The sequence below is a fragment of the Nyctereutes procyonoides genome, unplaced genomic scaffold (assembly GCF_905146905.1).
Source record: "Nyctereutes procyonoides isolate TBG_1078 unplaced genomic scaffold, NYPRO_anot_genome, whole genome shotgun sequence".
Lineage (NCBI taxonomy): Eukaryota > Metazoa > Chordata > Mammalia > Carnivora > Canidae > Nyctereutes > Nyctereutes procyonoides.
In genome coordinates, this window is record NW_026575025.1 from 14,274,933 (window position 1) to 14,291,911 (window position 16,979).

Consider the following 16,979-nt stretch of genomic DNA (forward strand, 5'->3'; position numbering starts at 1 on the left):
AGACAGATGCCTTTCCTCAGCTGGCCAGCTGTCAAGTCCATGAGCTGGTGGCACCACATGTCACCACATGACCTGGGCCAGATGGTACCTGTCAACATCAGCTGCCACAACGCTGTGACAGGCAGCAGTCTCACATGCATCTGTGTGCATCAGAAGTGGGGCCCAAGAGCATGGCATTCAGATTTCTCCCCATCCTGCTGTCCCATCAGCCCCCGGGGCTCCACACCCCCACACCTCTGCTGTCAGTGCAGCACCCACCTGTGTCCCCAAAACTTCCCCCGGAGGGAGCCCCCTCCGTGTTCTTGCAGAAAAGAGGAAGACCCACGGAATATTCCCAGCACCCAGCAGGCTGTGGGGGCTTAATAAAGCTAATCATTGTCATTGTACACCTCAGAACAGTTTTCAAAGTATCTGTGGGGAGGAGGAGCAGCTTTTGGTAGCAGCTACGATCAGCACCCACTCACCTCCACGCCCCAAGCCTGGCTTCTAGGTGAAGGCAGAGGCAGGCTGCTTCCAGGAGAACCTGACAGAAGTTGGCTTCAGAGACATGACAGGGCAGCCTTGGCCTCTAGGCCATGGATTACCTTACCCAGGAGGGCACTGCTCCCAGGCAAGGGTCCTGAGGAGGCCTGTCTGGGGTGAAGCAGGAGACAAAGGCCAGGCCCTGTGACTATCTCAGGTCCCCACTCCTACCTGGGCCTCTGTTGCCTCTGCTCCAGCATCAAGGCAGCCACCAGTCTCCAGCTGAGCACTTTATACCCATCATCTTATTTCACCCAAGGCGTGGGTCCTGCTATTCACGGCAGCTCAGACTGGTCCGGGGGACTCCACAGCTGGAGGCAGGAGTGATCCCAGGCGGTCTGACTCCAGAGCGCAGGGAGAAGAAAGGACACTGGGTGGATGCTGGCTGGGGCCAGACCAAGGACTCGAGACTCAGAAGGGCAAGGGGATGGGGCCCACAGTATCCATGTCCCCACTTACCTGCAGCACAGGGTGGGAGTGACAGGCCAGAGGCCTTCACTTCCTTGGGGTTTCAGTAACCCGAGTGGTCACAGGATGGGAAGTCTCCATCCCTCCTATTGTGGGAACACAGAGGGGATTGCACAAACCCTGTCTTGGTCTCAGGGGTCTGTGGGGGTCAAGGTTGGGATGTGAGGCCCTTGGGACCCTACAAGTGTGTGTGGCTGGGGTTGGTCAGAGGCTGGGCATGATGTGAGAACAAGAGGGCACATATAGAGAGAAGGGGTGGCCTGGAGGCTTGAAGCACAGGGTCCTGTGGGGTCACAGCTGTGACATCCAGACAAGTCGGGGTGGGCACAGCAGGGCCTCAGCTGCCAGCCTGTGCATATGCAGGGAGCCTGCATGGCTGACTTCCTGTGGCCAAGGCTGATGACACCTAGAAGCCCAAATCTGGGGCTTCCTTCCTTCCTTCTGTTGTTTCCTCCCTCCTTCCCTCCCTGTCTCCCTCACTCACTCCCTCCTTCCTTCCTTCTTTCTTTCCTTCTCTAATATTTACTCAACACCTGCAAATGTGCCAACCACTGTCTGGGCTTTGGAGTCACAACTGTGAACAAGACAGACATGTGCCTTGTTGAGTCCCATAGCCGGGGAGGAGGACAGACCTCCTCCTGGTGGTAGTCAAGACCCCTGAAACCTAGCCAAGTCCCTTTCCCTGTGGGGTTGCCCACCTCACAGCCTTACTTGTCCCCTGCCCCCTGGCATCCTGCCAAGCCTTGAGCTGGCCCCTGTACTGAGTCCTCACCTGCAGCTTGGCTTTCTTCAGCGCCCACAACTGACCATGCTGCCCATTTCAAGGTCTGGCTCACACCTGCCCTCTCCCACAGGGCCTGCCCTAACTCAGTGGGGTGGTCAGAGGTCAGGAAGGCAGGTGTGACTCAGAGGCGACTCCCAACCCCACCAAGCAGGAGTTCCAGAACTGCCTAAGATAGGCATTGGCCCCTCCCAGCTCCCCTTCCTGCTCCCACATGCCCTGGGTCACCGGGTCCTCACACAGTCCCTTGGGTTGGGGCCCAGGATCCAAACAGGTAGGCGAGGTTGGGCTGCCTTGAAAGAGGCCACAGGGGACAAAGGCAGGGGCTAAAGGAAAGAAAGGGTGTTGCTCAGCCCCACCTTCCCCTCCAGTGGGGTCCCTCCAACTCAGGATACATCATGGGGCAGCCCAGCTCACATGGCCTGGAAACAGAGTGCAGGACAATGGGAGGGGGAGGGGACTGAGAAAGGCTGTATGAGGCTCCTGTGTCCCCGACACCCTATCCTCTACTGAGCCAGACAGAGGAGAGGTGAGCAGAAACATGAGCTATAACAAGACAGTGGTGGAAGGACATGGAGACGTCAAGTGGGGGGTGTGCGTGTCTGTCTGTCTGTCCTGTCTCTGTATGTCTGCTTGGGTGTGTCTAAGCATGTTGCCGTATCCGCAGGTCTGCCTCTGTGTGTGTGTATCTGTACAGACCAGCATTTGAGTGTTTATGCGAAGATCTGCGCATCTGTGTATGTTTGCATTTGTCTATGTGTGTGTTGCATTGTATGTGCTCAAGCGGGGGCATTTATGTGTCCAAATGGATTAGTGTGCACACATCTCCAGGGGTCTGTGTCCATCTTTACTTGTTTGTGTGTGTGTGTGTGTGTGTGTGTGTGTGTGTGTGTGTGTGACTGCAGGGGAGGGGCTGGTTGATCCCCTGCCCCTGCCCCAGTTCATCGTGGCCAGGCCACTGTTGGGACCTGGCCCAGTGGGCAGATCTCTGGATCTCTCACTGGGTAACTCACCCATAGTGCTGGAGGCCACGGAGCAGCAGGAGCCACCCACGGTCTGTGGGGCTGTCACTGGGTCCTGAGTCTGGCTGGGATTGCAACCGAGAGACTCTATGTCCCCTGCTTCCCCCTCCTCCAGGGCTGGAGCCAGCTGGAGCCACCCACATCCCACATGGAGCCCCAGCCAGGCCGAGCGAGGACAGCCCCCAGGCCTGCCGTTCAAGAAGGCTGGTACACCTGGGCCCCGGGGGCCAGCAGCACTGCTCCACAAACACCCACTGGGGGGGCGGGAAGCAGCTAGACCACTGCTGCCCCTCTGCAGGCAGGCTGGCCTGGAAGGTGCTGAAGACATCTCAGCCTTGGGTGACTGCTGCCTCTCTGCCCATAGGACCTCAAGCAACTCGTGGGATCTTTCTGGGTCCAGGTTCCCCTTTATAAAATGCGGAGCGGGCACTGGCAGGGCCACAGCATACAGTTGTGTAGTTGTACACTGTGTAAATGCACCCGGTAGAGGTGACGGAAGACATTGAGAGGCAGCCCAGGTTCTGCCTTGTAGGCCGAGGCCCTGGTGTCTGGCTGCAGCATCTGGAGGAAGGGATGCATCCTTCCCACAAGAAGTTTACTCTTTAGATACTCTGCTTGGGGGGAGGGCGATGCCTTGTTTTAATTCTCACAAAAGGGCTTCTCTAACACCAGCCCTTTCAACCAGTCCCCACCCCTCCCTGAGTCAGTGTCCAGGTGTCTATCCATCACAGACCTTTGTCAGTCTGTCTCTGGAGAGGGGTCTCTGTGAGTGCCTGCCCCTCTGTCCTCTTTCTCCTTTAAACCATCAACATGGGACCCAGAAGGGACCTGGAAGTACCACTCTGATCCCTCTGCCCCCATTTTATAGAACAGAACACTGATGGGACACCTGGGTGGCTCAGCGGTTGAGCGTCTGCCTTTTGGCTCGGGGCGTGATCCTGGTCCCAGTATCAAGTCCCGTGTCAGGCTTCCTCTGGGGAGCCTGCTTCTCTCTCCCTGTGTCTCTCTCTCTCTGTATCTCTCATAAATAAATAAATAAACAAACAAATAAATAAACAAATAAATAAATACACACTGAGTCCCCTCGAGCCCCCTTTGTCCCCCTCTACCCCCCTCTACCACTCTCCACTCTGTCCCCCCTGCTTCCTGCCAGGGCTTCCTGCCTTCCCCAGCACAGACTGTAGGAGACCCCCTGACAGGAGAGGAATCTGCATCTTTGTCCACATGTCATGGTGAGTCCAGCTTGACCTCCCTGACTCCAAAAGTGGCCCCGGCCCCTCCACTCCTGCACTCTCGCCCTACTACCCCCTCCTTTTCCCAGGTCCCCTTGCCAGTGACTAGACACACTGGTCCACTTCATGGCTCTTTATTTCATTAGGAAAGTAGCCAGGGGAGTCCCAGCAGGGCAGGATGGGGATGGGACAGTAGTTGGCTCCTGTCTGTTGGGTTAGCAAACCTGTGGGGAACAGAGATGTGTTCCAGGGTGGTTCTCACTCCCCCACCCCAACAGGCCCTCATCTCCCAGCCCTGGCTCTAAGGCTGGGGACCTTGCTTGCCCCAGGGCCCATGCAGGGAGCCCCTTACCCAGCCTCGGGTTCAGTTTGGTGTTGTGAAGCAGCTGCTATGAGGCTCAGCTCGGTAGAAGGGGTCTGCAGAGATCAGGGGTCTGCAGGGAGGAGAGGGGTGCAGGTGAGGGGGACGTGGGGCAAAGTTGGATCTTCCCTCTGCCTGCCCCTCCCCTGGGGCAGCCCTCAGCGAGGTCAGCCAAGCCGCAAACATTCTTTGCCTGACAACTCTGGGCCATTGTCTTAGAAATGTCATTTTTGAGGAACTGAATTGAGCAGAAAGGAGTCAGAGTGGAGCAGAACCACAGTGTCCTCAGCCTTGTTTCCACCCGCCCTGCAGCCTGGCAGGGAGCAGGTGTGGAGCAGGCCTCTGGGACAGGAATGAGGCACAGGTGTGTAGGGGGCAGCCCTGCAGAGGAAGGGGGCACTGGGGAGCCCAGGGGAGGAGCAGGAAAAGCAGCAAACAAGCCAGAGAGAGGGAATGGGCCTCTTGGACAGCCAGGGAGAAGCCTATGCCACAAAGGACAGAGTAGGAGGGAGGGCCGGCTACCTGCCCACGTGGGGGTGCAGGCGCCGAAGGTTCTCCATACGGTTGGGAGTGGGCTCCATGCGGGTGACTGGCTCGTTGAGGGCATAGCCGCCAGGCTTCTGAGGCTGGATGCCACCTCGAGTCCAGCCTTCTCGGTCCAGACCCTTGGGGATATTCTCAAAGTACCTGCAGCAAAGCAGGGGGTGGGGGGATGCCGGCTGTCAGCTGGCCTCTGCCCATCTCTGCAGCCTCTGCCCTTCTTGGGCAGGAAGCTTGGCTCCAGCAGAGCACAGGTGGCCTCAGATCCTCCTGCCTCCCTGATGGCCTCCCTGATCGTGCCTGTGCTGCGCCTTCTGCCAGGCACTCCCTGAGCCCCCCTCCCTTTGCGGACCCTCCCCGGGAAGCCCATCCTGGCTCTGCCTGCCACCCCACCCCACCCCCCGCCCTCCACCCCCCACCCCCCACCCCTGAGCTACATGGGCCTGCCTGGTGCTGTGCCAGCCTGCACTCTTGAGCAGAAAGAACTGCTTGTGGGCCGCCTCCCTCCCTGGCCTGTGAACTTCTCAGGGGTGAGGAGGGGAGACCCTGTCTCATTCATTTCTCTCTAGGCATTCCACTTTGCTTCTGTTTTGCTGCTATTCACTGAGCACTGGGCTGGGCTCTGAAAGGGCCAAGACGAGTAAGATGTGGGCCTCGCCCTTGTGCTTATGAAGGGGGCGTTGCAGAGAGAGAAACAAGGGCCGGAGCTGCACTGCCTGACACCTGGCAGGAGCTCCAGAAAGCCGAGGGGCTGGTGGGAGAAGGACCCCAAAGACGTGGCTGGGGCTGAGGGTCTGCCAGAGCCACAGGAGGGGGCTTTGCCTAGGGAGCTGCAGGGACACAGTTGTCCCCTGACACCCCACAGAGTCTCTGTGCCTCCCCCTCGCTCCTCATGGGAAGTAGAGCAGCCATGTGTGTCACGCCTCTGCGGCGTGGCTCGGGCGCCACTTCTCCCATCTGAACCTCAAGGTCCCCATCCCAAAGAGGGAGGCTAGCCCCAAGGATGGAGGCAACTTGGGAGGCCAAGGAGTTGGGAGCCAGTGTGGAACAGGTGACACATGCTGACAGATGACAGAGTAATTAATTATACCTCCTTTAGCCCACTCCTATAACGCCGTCTCCATCCAGTTCTGGCCCAGGGAGCCCTCCCCATGGTTCTAGGGCCACTTCCTCCTGGAAGCCCTCCTGGAGGCTCGGCAAAGAGCTTACTTTCTGGGGACTGATGACTCCACCATGGGATCCCACCATGGACTGCACAGAATATCTTAGCAGATGCCATACTGTACACCCTGACCCCGTCAGCCCCCTTTTTCTTCCCCTGCCCACCAGCCTGGGCATCAGTGGCCTGCACTGCATCAGAGAGAAGTACACAGGAAGGCTGGCTGCCCTTGGGCTGCTGGAGCTTGCTTTCCTAGCAAGGAAGTGCCTGGGATTTTTAGGACAGCCCGTGGGGACAGCCGTTAATTAATGACAGATGGACGTGAGGGTATCAGGACCCTAGCTCTCTCCCCTCAACTGGGATCGTTCTGAGTTGTGTGATTGCACTGTTTTCTAGAGTCTCCCTTGGGACATCTGGTTAATAACATGTTGGCTTTGGGCTGCCTTCCCTTCCCCACTCAACTTTCCAGCTTCCCCACACTCCCCGGAAGAGGCTTACACTCAAATCCTTGGCTCTGGGGCTGCTTCTGGGGGAACACACATTAATTCAGTGTTGGTCTATTTCACAGGCTCTGAGCTCATCACTTGTCTCAGAGTCTGTCTGTAAAATGCATGCCAGCTCCCAGCCCTGGGTTTGGATGGGGAAGGGGGTGCTCACCCTTGGTTGTAGGTGCTCAGGTACCGATTATCCATGTCGGGGTCATAGGGGCTCCGGACGTAGCTGCGGTTGTTAAGACTGTACCCCGTGGGCTCCTGCACAAGGGGTACGGAGCGGACTTGTCAGGTCCAGAGCAGGTGGGAGATTTGGCCCCAGAAGAGCGGGGGTGCTGGGCACCCCAGCCTCACCTTGTTCCCCACGGTCTCCCGGCCCAGCAGGGCAATGTTTGTCTGTTGTACCCGCTGTGGGGGCTGGAACTGCTGGTGGCTCATGCTGCTAGGTTCTGGGCCTGAAGGCAACACCTGCAGGGAATGGAGCCACAAGAAAGGTGGTGAGTGGCCAGGATGAGGCAGCTGGGACAGAGGGAGGGCAGGCAGAGGCACATGTGGCCCTAACTTGCCTCCAGCCCCTGGACCTCGTCCTTCCCTTTCCAGGCACACAGAATTCCCTGGTTCAAAGACACCCATCACTTGCCAGTAACTAGGCCTTCGCCCCTCCCCTGGGGGTGGTGGTGGTGCAAATCTCCTGATTCTTCCCATCCTTCAACGAACAAATGCCATTGCGTCCAAGGAAACTCCCTGCCCCCTCCTGTGGGAGTGCTGCTGTTCTGAGAGGCCACCCAAAAGGCCACTCACCCTGAGGTTCAGCATCCTCTCATTCACTCGGCTATAGCCCGTCTCCCGCTTGGATCCTCTGGCCAACACAGGCAGGAACTCGTCCCCCTAGGGCATCAGAGCAGCCGCTGGCACCAGAGCATGCTTCCTCCTCCCGCGGCCTTCCGGGTGCTGTCCTAACTGCAGCACAGAAGGACCCCGGGCTGTGGGGTCAGATAGCCTTCCACACCACACCCCGCCCCGGGCTCAGCTTACATGAGGGTGGGTCATGGGGAGAAAGTCGGACCTGGTGACACTCCTGCCAGGTAGGAGGACCTGGAAAGAGGACCACAGAGACGTGTCAGCCCAGCAGAGGCAGCCGCCCCGTGTCCTGAGTGCAAAGGAGGGCTCACTGCAAGTGGGCATAATTGGGGTAACAGAGGATAGGGAAGAGTCTGGGGAGAAACAGTGCTGAGAACAAGCAGGCCAGGGCTCTTGTCCGAACTCTGGATAACCTTGGCTCTGCCTCTTCTCCTCTTTGGACCTCAGTCTTCCCATCCATAAGCTGGGTATGGCTGGACCAAAGCAGTGGTTTTTATCCACACTTCATCTGTTTGAACACAGGGCTCTGCAGCTCATATTTTGCAAAAAGACAGAAGTCACCCTGAGATGCTAGTGGCCCCAACCTGACTTACTGGGTCCCCAAGGAGGGTCTGGGAGGGCGGCTGGAAGACAATGGGGTTCTTGGGGGACTCTTCAGTGAAGCCAGTCTCTTCCTTGGCGCCAATTGATTTCTTCTGCAAGGGATCTGCAAAAGACATACCCCTGTGCTGCACCCCTTCCCTGACCCTGGCCACCGGCCCAACCACATGGCCCCCAAAGGCTCAGCATCCCTGCCAGTGGGGAAGGAGCTGGCCCCAAGGATCTGGACACCCGAACTATAGGATCGTGGGCAGCAGGAAGACTTCAGAGTCCAGGACAGAGAACAAGACAGGAAAAGAGAAGAGGAGAGGCAAAGGGCAGGGACTGGCAGGCTGGGAGGCAGCTGTGGTCAGGACCAACAGCCCTCCTAAGCCAGTGACTTGTTTTTTGGGGGGTCGGCACTAAGGCACAGGTCCCAGGCTGCCTCTACATCCTTTTTCTTCCACTGGTGCCCTCTTTGTCATCTGCCAGCTGTCTGGAACCCCCAGTGTCTCTCCCCATGGTCAGGGGTAGGAGAGTATAGTGGGAGGGAGGCATGAGCTCAGACATGTGCCTACCTGGCTGGTTGGGAGGCTCCTTGAGATACTTGGAGTTATACTCAGAGGTCATGAATCGCGGGCCCTGGAACATAGAAGGCAGAGGGATGGGGCCCACAGGGTAGACCAGGGCCCAGGGGGCAGCTCCTCAGTCATCTGTGCTCCGGGTAGACCTGTGCGATACAGTCTGCAAAGGAAGGGCCAGTACAGCACCCCAGCACTCACCCCTCTCTGACGGGGCAGCAGAGCACCATATATTCCACCAGGAGGACGCAGTGGGACATGACAATGAAGCCCATCACATCCCACACTGGACTCCTTGTAATGAACTTGGGACCTAGGGACCCAGACAAGGCAGGGGCCCAATGCAAGGAGAGAAGCTATGGGAATAAAATGCTCACATCACACTTCACCACCCAAAGCTTGGGGAGCCTGGATGGGTGAGGGGAGAGAAGGGGCCTCTGGGCTTCACTCCTAAAACATGGGTAAGGAAGCCCGTCACGACCACTTGGATGCTTTCTTGGAAACACCAAGTCCCATTGGCTCTCCCCAGCTTTTCTAGGTATGTTGAGCTTCTTGGTTGGCTTCTTGGGTGAGTCGGAGCAGTACCTATCTCTAGGAGGGGAAGGAGGTGGGTCGGCCCCTCTGCCCAGCTCACAGCCCTTACTGGGGGCTGCCTACTCACATGTCCAGCGTTCTCCCACTCCAGCGAGCCCTTGCCCTGCTGCTGGTGGAGCAGGGGCATGTTCTTGGGCTCCAGCCCTGTGATGGCCTGCGCCCCATAGTCCTGGGTATCAAAATGGACCTTCCTGACCTGGGAGGAGGAAATGGCCAATCACACTCCAGGTGAGGGGGTGGCAGTCACTTCTTGACTCTGCTTCTGCCCTTGACCCCTACAGAGAATCTGTAGCCTGAGGGGTCCTTTTACAGGAAAGTCAGGTCCTGTCTCTCCTCTGCTCAGAGCCCTGCAATCTTCTTACTGCACTTGGAGTGGAACCCCATGGCCTGACAGTGACCCACAAGGACCCTAGTTCCTCACTTGGCTCCAGCCACCCACTTCCTCACTGTTCTTTGTCACATCAGATACTGGCACCTCAGGGTCTTTGCACTTGCTGTCTGCACTTCCTGGAACCCTCTTTCTCTCACATGGCTACATTTAGAGAACACTAACCTCCCTTGGGTCTTTGACTAATGTCTCCACAGCCAGCTCTTTCCCCACCCTCCTGGCTTGTAGCTGCAACCATTTCAATGCAACTTCACCCCTTGCCTCTTCCCTGTTGAATTTTTCCCCAGGACATAGCACCTTCTTATATAGATTTCAGAACATATTGCTTGAATGAATGAATGAATGAATGAATGAATGAGTGGAGTGACTTAGTATCCATTCTGCTGCTGATGCTGATGACAATGGTCATAATGATGATAGAAACGAAGATAGGGATGACGATGACAAAAGTGACTGTGACATTGATGGTGAGGATGTCATGTGGGCTTGGGGATGTGGATGGGATACTGGAGACCATGGGACGGGGTTGGGGTAGGGGTTGTGGTTGGAATGGGAGTCAGGGTGGTGGAGGTGATGGCAGCAACAGGGACAGGGATAAAAGTGGAGGGAAGGTGATGGTGCAGACAAGGATGGGGACAGAGGTGATACGGGGAGTAGGCTCCCAGCCTGCATATGGCTCCTCTGTGCCCAGGCAGCTCAGCCTTGACCAACTCTTGGCAGTGCAGCTCCACCCAGCTGGAGGGATCCTCACGCTCCTTCTTCCACCCCAGCTTTGGGTTCCCCCTCTCTTGGCCCTAGCCCAGCACTGACCTCTTTAGTAGGGGTCGTGGCGCTGGGCTTTTCCCGAGAGTAGCCAGAGTCGGTTTGGTGCATGTTCCAGGGCAGTGGGTATTTGCCATCAGGCACCTCCAGGGGGCGGTAACTCTGATTGGTCACTGACTGGAAATTGTGGCGGACCTGTTCCCTGAGGGTGAGGCAGGAGCAGGACCCATTACCAGGGCCACCTGGAGGCTACAGTGCCCTCACACCTCCCACAGATGCCTCAGGAGTCTGCCTCCCTTGGGGCCCCAGGTGGGCACTGTGACCCGAGTGCCCCAGGGCCCCAGACCTGGGCCAGGCCAGGTTCTGGGTCTGCATGCAAGGAGCCTGCAGTCGGTCGGATGAGCTCCCATGAGAGCTAAGTTTCAGCAGGGGACAGGGAGGGAGAAGGGTTTGCACAGACTGTACCCCATGGCTGGGTTGTCCAGGGCATCGAGACTGGCATGGTAGGAGACCACAGGTCGGTAATTGGATCTGTAGCCTGTGCCTTCGTGACTGCCCACGCGGGGCTTGAACTCCTCCCGACCTGCCAGAGAGGAAGCCAGGAGACAGGACAGGGCCATGGGGCAGCAGACTGGAAGAACAGTCAGCAGGACTTCCCAGGCAGGGCTGGCAAACCTCCCAGGGGCCCAAGGTCCTCAGGATGGAGAAGGCATAGAGCCAGGGGCTGGAGCACAAGCCTGGCCCTTGGACACTGTGGCAGCAAGAAGTGGAAATGACAGGGTAGGCACAAGGTCAGTGTGGCAGAATCACGGATGGGGCAGCGGGACAAACCCAGCCTGCCAGCACAAGCGTGGGCACGGGCCTCGGGAGGCTCAGGGGATGGATCACTTCAGTGCTGGGGTCCCTCTGACTGTGACAGGCCAGAGGGGCTGCTCCTCACTCAGCAGGAGGGCCTCCCTGCATCCTGCCGGTGTCCCGGGATGGCTCCTGCACAAAGGTGCCCTCACCATAGGCTGTACAATAGCTGGTGGCATAGAATTTCAGGGGATCCGTGCAGCCCCCCGAACTCATCTTCACATAAGGGGAGACAACCCCCAAGGGGAGTTTCCCCATCATGATGCCGTGGGGCAGGGCCCGGAGGTCGCCTAGGAAGGAAGCACCAGGACCCCCATTAGTTCAGTGGCCCAAAGACCCTGAGCCTGTCTCAGGCCCAGGCTACAGAGGCCACGGAGGCGAAGCTCGAACCCCACCCAGCCAGTTCCTTCCCCTCGGCCTGTCCCTCTCCACCAAGATACCCACACCCCAGACTAAAGGAAGGACTGATCATTGTCAACACACAACTCCTCTAACTCATCCCACCTTCCCCTCCACCTTATTATCTCCCCAGTTTATGGCTGAGAAAGTAAGATTCCAAGTGATGAAGGATTAGCTCATAATTGGCACTAGAGCCAGGATTCAGGTCCAGGGTATCTGTCTCCCAGCTCCTGATCTTAATCCCCTCATGGCCTCCTCTGGGGGCTGAATGGACCAATACCCTCCCATCTGGCAATTCCTAGCCTCGCCAGCTCTGGAGCTCACTCCCAACCTCAGGCTCCTAGTCTCTCCCTCAGCTCCTGGGCCTGCCCTCCTGGGTGGGGGGCCCAACCACAGCCGGCCCCACCCTCACCTGCCCTCTGCTGTGGCTCTGAGGTCTGGCGAGAGAGGCTGCAGGAGGCAGCTGCTCCAGAGAAGCCCAGGCCCTCTGGGAGGTGGCCAGGCCTGGAGAAACAGTGTGTTGCCTAGCAACTGGTGCCTAGCAACAGCGTCCCCACGCCTCTGAAGGCCTTCCAGGGCCAGGGCCCACTGAGAGGCTGACCTGGCGGGGACGAGGGCAGCTGCCCAGGCAAGGTCCTGTGTTCCCGGCCCCTGCCCCAGTTGTCGGCTTCCCAGGACAGGGCTGGGCAGAGTTGCTGTGTGAGTGACAACAAATAAAAGATAATCTCGAACAATCACTCCCACTTATTAAGTATCCACTTCTCACAGCAGACACTTCACATCTTTACGGGCAGTCTTCTGAGTGGCTCCTCCGGGTGGCTACTATTATCCTCTTCTCACATGGGGAACACGAGGCTTAGACTAGCAGTGTCTTGACTGGCCAGAGATCTCGAAAACATAAAGAGAGGAGCCAAGACTCAAACGTGGGTGGGCCCCGATCCCACTGTAACAGCCTCTCAGTGAGTGATCCTGTTTCCTGTGTCCTGCTGGAGCCAGATTGGTGCTGAGGTCTTCCACACACATTGTTACCTCAGACAATCCCCCCAGCCACCCTGTGAGCAGGGCACTCCAGCAGGGCACCCCAGCAGCTGCGAGTGGCTCAAGGCTAATGGGTCCCTGTTGATGAGGGGCCCAGCCTCTTCTGGCCCCCAATCCCTCCTCTCCACCTAGGACTGCAACAGCACCTGCCTTGTGGGGCTGAGTGGATTCAGCTCTTGGGTTTTTCAAGACTGCTGTTCTCAGCCTATTTTGCAGATGGGAAAGGTGAGGCCCAAGGACACTGCCCAGGCCTCAGAGTCAGTGAAGGATTCAAATGGGAGTGATCCAGCTCATGGCCCCTGCTCCCCCTGTGCTGGCCCATTTGCTCCACAGGAGCTTTAAGGCATGTAAGATGTCTATGGATCTCTGGGGGGCAGAGTGGGAGTGGGGAGCCCTGATATGTAGCATTGGCCACATTTCTGTGCTCCCATCATGGCTGCTTTCAAACTACCAAGGCAAGGTCACCAAGCAGGGAGCTGGTAAGTCATACTCAGCCTCTCTGGAGCCCCCACTATGTAGACTTTGCATCATATGGATCCAATAGTCAGAAGTGACCTCAAGACCATGGATGACGGGATCCCTGGGTGGCACAGCGGTTTGGCGCCTGCCTTTGGCCCAGGGCGCGATCCTGGAGACCCGGGGTCGAATCCCACATCGGGCTCCCGGTGCATGGAGCCTGCTTCTCCCTCTGCCTGTGTCTCTGCCTCTCTCTCTCTCTCTCTGTGACTATCATAAATTAAAAAAAAAAAAAAAGACCATGGATGACAAATGTAGTACCATAACAAGGAGGTGATGACCTTGAAGTCTTTGTTACCTTTGTTTTTAATATAATTTAATAAATTGTAAGTTTATATAATTTGATTTTTTAAGGTTTTATTTATTTGATGGAGACAGAGAGAGTATAAGTAGGGGGAGAGGCAGGCAGAGGGAGAGGGAGAAGCACGCATCCCACTGAGCAGGAAGCCCAACACAGGGCTCGATCCCAGGACCCCGGGATCACGACCAGAGCTGGAGGCAGATGCTTCACCGACTGAGCCACCGAGACGTCCCTATAATTTGATTTTTACCAATGGCAGAATTTAACAACCAGTTCACAAATTTCCTGGAGGTATTGCCTTCAACTTTCACGAGCTGGTGTGAGTCGGCTCCAGAGCACCCCGACTCCTAGGGGAAAGCAAAATGTGGATGAAGAGGGTACCCAGGGAAGGGGGGACCACCCTCCCAGGAGATGCCCTGGCTGCACTCAGCCTGAAAAGCCTGGGCCTGCCAGGGACAGAGCTTGTGGCCACACCTGACTCCCACAGAGAGGCCCTGGGCTCAGAGGCCTAGGCATAGAAAAGTGGTTCCATGCAAGAGCTCAGACTCTGAAGCTCTATCACACAATAACTAAGATTCCATGTGTGTGACTTATGCCTCAGTTTCCCTTACTGGAAAATGATTCCTACCAACAGCGTGGTGGTACACATAAAGCCCTTGAAATACTCTGCTCACAGTGTCTAGCAGGTGGAGAGGATGGAGGGCTCGCCACCTGGAGGGCCCCTCAAGGGCAAAGATGGGTAGCGCCAGCATGCTGGGGACGGTGATGGGTCCCAGGTGCCTGGAGCACTGTGTGGGAAGGCACTCAGCTGGGAGTAGTTGTCCAGGTTTTCCTTTCAGCAGCTGGAGGCGGTGAAAAGTTTGAAATAGCCGGCAGCGCTATGGCAGAAACTCTTGACCTGCTGAAGACAGCCTGGGCTGAAGCCCATAGAGGATGGGGAGAAATTCTGGAAGGTGTCCATTCCCAGACTCAACTCCCATTAGGTCTGGGCTCCCAGGGGCTCATCATGGGGTTTGTTTTTGGGTTTTGTTTTGTTTGTTCGTTTGGGGGTTTTTTGCTGTGCGGCGACACCCAGCGGTCATCACGGGGAACTGCAGGAGATGCCGCAGGTGTAGCCTCCTGAGGCTGCGGGGCTCCTGGAGGGAGCCAGGGAGGGGCAGAACCATTGTTGCCTCAGCCACAGAGCACCCTGCCTCGCCTGCCTCCAGAGCACAAGGGGCCCCACCTGGCAAGGAGTGCCCCGGAAGGGCAAGGGCCGGAGCCTGCAAGGGGCAGGAGCCTGGGGGCTGCACACCAGGTGCTGGTCCCAGCGGTAACTGAATTGCCGTGTGACTTTTGACCTCTTGTCTTGAGGCCTCAGTTTTTTTAATCTGTAAAATGAAGCAGCAGACTAAATGATCCTTCCGGATTTTAAGTGAGAAATCCAGGGCCCACTTCAGACCCTTTCCCCATAACTGTTTGCATTTATTAAACATTTTCCATGCAGGCTTTTCTCCATGCAGGTTCAAGGAGGGAAAAGCTTCCTAACACACCCAACCTTCTAACAGGGGAGCAGGGTGCCCTGGCGGGCAGTGAGCTCTCTAATGCAGTGGGCATTCAAGCAGAAGTTTGAAATCACTTGAATCTGGATGACAATAATAGCAAACTCTATTGGGCTGTATTTGGTACCAGGCACTGTTCTAAGTGCTTCACATGTATCGACACACTCAAACCTCACCACAGTGAGGAGTGTTCCCTTGGGGTGGGGGATAGCGTCAGCATCTGCATTTTACAGATGAGGAAACTGAGACACCAAGAGGCTGCGTAAGTCGTCTGCGTAGTCACACGGCTAAGGGGGAAGGGGCTGTTATTTGAATCCAGGCAGGCTGGCACTGAGGGCAAGCTGGTGGCTGCTCTGATGTTGCCTCCTGGGTTGAACTGAAGGTTCTCCAAGCTATTTTCAAAATCTGAGCTTTGATGGTTCAGTTTTCTTTTTAGAAGTCTGTGCCTCCCTTCTCCTTGCCTGTACTTCACTCCTTGGTTGGTGCTGGGCACCTCAGGGTGAAAAGCCACAGAAGAAAGGTTTAAAATCATCCAAATGGCAGAGATGACTAAGAAGTGAGAAATGGGCCTCTGGGGTGCAGCTGAGCGGGAGAGTGGGGTGGTGGGGAGAGGGGACTTGGTTATCCTTTTTTAAAAATTGTAAAATACACATAAAGTTTACTACTTCAACCATTTTAAAGTGCACCATTCTGTGGCATTGACTCTGTTCATGATATTGCATGACAATCACCAGTGTCCATCTCCAGAATGTTTTCATCTCCCCAGAAACCATGCCCATGAGACACTCACTCCCCACTCCCTCATCCCCCCAGGCCCTGGCACCACTGTCTTACTCTCCTCTCTCTATGAATTTGCCTGCTCTCGGGGACGCCTATAAGAGGAATTATATAGTGTTTGTCCTTTTGTGTCTGGTTTATTTCAGTTAGCATCATGTCCTCAGGGTTCATCCCCATTGTAGTAGGTATCAAAAAAAAAATTTTTTTTTAAAGAAAGACTGAATAGTATTCCATTGTGTGGATTTACCACATGCTATTTATCCATTCATCCATGGACGGACCGTTGGTTGTTTCCATTTTGGGTTATTGCGAATAATGCCGCTATGCACACAGGCATACAAATATCTTTTTGAGGCCCTACTTTCATGTCTTCGGGGTAGATACCTAGACGTGGAACTGCTGGATCATATTAGATTTATACTTTAAAAACTTTTTTTTAAGATTTTATCTATGAGAGACACACAGAGAGACAGAGACACAGGCAGAGGGAGAAGCAGGCTCCCCACGGGTAGCCCGACGCGGGACTTGATCCCAGGACCTGGGGCCCATGACCTGACGCTCAACCACTGAGCCACCCAGATGTCCCTAGATTTATACTTTGGGAGTCCCTGTGCTGGAGGCCCAGGCAGACCCAAAGGGGATGTTGCCTGGCTTCAGGTGGGCACTGAGAAATGGCGGTGCTGGGGGCAGAGGGATTGGATCAGGTGTTGCCCCCAGGAAAAGCCTGGGTGGAGCGGAGCCCTTTAGGTGAGAGGAAGGGGCAAAAGTCTCCTGTCTTGAATGAGACCAGGTCACATCCTTGCTCCTTCCTGAGCCTTTTCTAGAACATGGGTTTGAGGTCCAGCTCTGGCACAAATGGTGGTGACTTTCCCTAATTAACCACCCTTCTCTGGCCCTGGTTGCCTGTGAAAGAGGGGGCTGGTCTAGAACAGGAGGTTTGGCTTGTTTTAAGTATGAGACGTGTTGTTTTGGCCTCAGGACTTTGGAACTGGTTCCTTCAAACAGACGGGAATGATGGTTGGCTCCACGCCTCCTCCTCCACCTCGTCATCTGCCATAGCGGTACCCCCAAGCTCATTCTCTCTTGAGGTCCTGCCTCACTACGAGAAACTGAAAGAGCCCGAGTCTGAGGGCCTACGTCTACTCTCTCTGTCTAAAAGGCAACAATTCCCTTCATGACCTGAGCACAATCTCTCCACCTCCCGCGTCGCC

The 16,979-nt window shown here is 56.2% G+C and overlaps 1 protein-coding gene across 1 annotated transcript; it reads right to left on the reverse strand.

Moving 5' to 3' along the window:
* Window positions 1-4,389: 4,389 nt before the first annotated feature.
* On the reverse strand, window positions 4,390-11,457 carry PPP1R32 (protein phosphatase 1 regulatory subunit 32). The gene is made up of 12 exons (XM_055315162.1): window positions 11,349-11,457; window positions 10,807-10,924; window positions 10,390-10,543; window positions 9,259-9,387; window positions 8,595-8,658; window positions 8,031-8,143; window positions 7,612-7,671; window positions 7,378-7,464; window positions 6,931-7,044; window positions 6,743-6,837; window positions 4,909-5,073; window positions 4,390-4,459 (listed from the first exon to the last, which is right to left on the reverse strand). The coding sequence occupies exons 1-12, from the start codon at window positions 11,455-11,457 to the stop codon at window positions 4,390-4,392; spliced, it is 1,278 nt and encodes a 425-aa protein (XP_055171137.1).
* Between the last annotated feature and the right edge of the window lie 5,522 nt (window positions 11,458-16,979).

Coding starts and splice junctions, on each gene's coding strand:
- PPP1R32 (XM_055315162.1), bottom strand. CDS start 11,457: ATGATGGGGAAACTCCCCTTGGGGGTTGTCTCCCCTTATGTGAAGATG. Junction 10,925..11,348: donor CAGCTATTGTACAGCCTATG/GTGAGGGCACCT, acceptor CCTCTCTGGCAG/GTCGGGAGGAGTTCAAGCCC. Junction 10,544..10,806: donor CTGGACAACCCAGCCATGGG/GTACAGTCTGTG, acceptor CCTCACCCTCAG/GGAACAGGTCCGCCACAATT.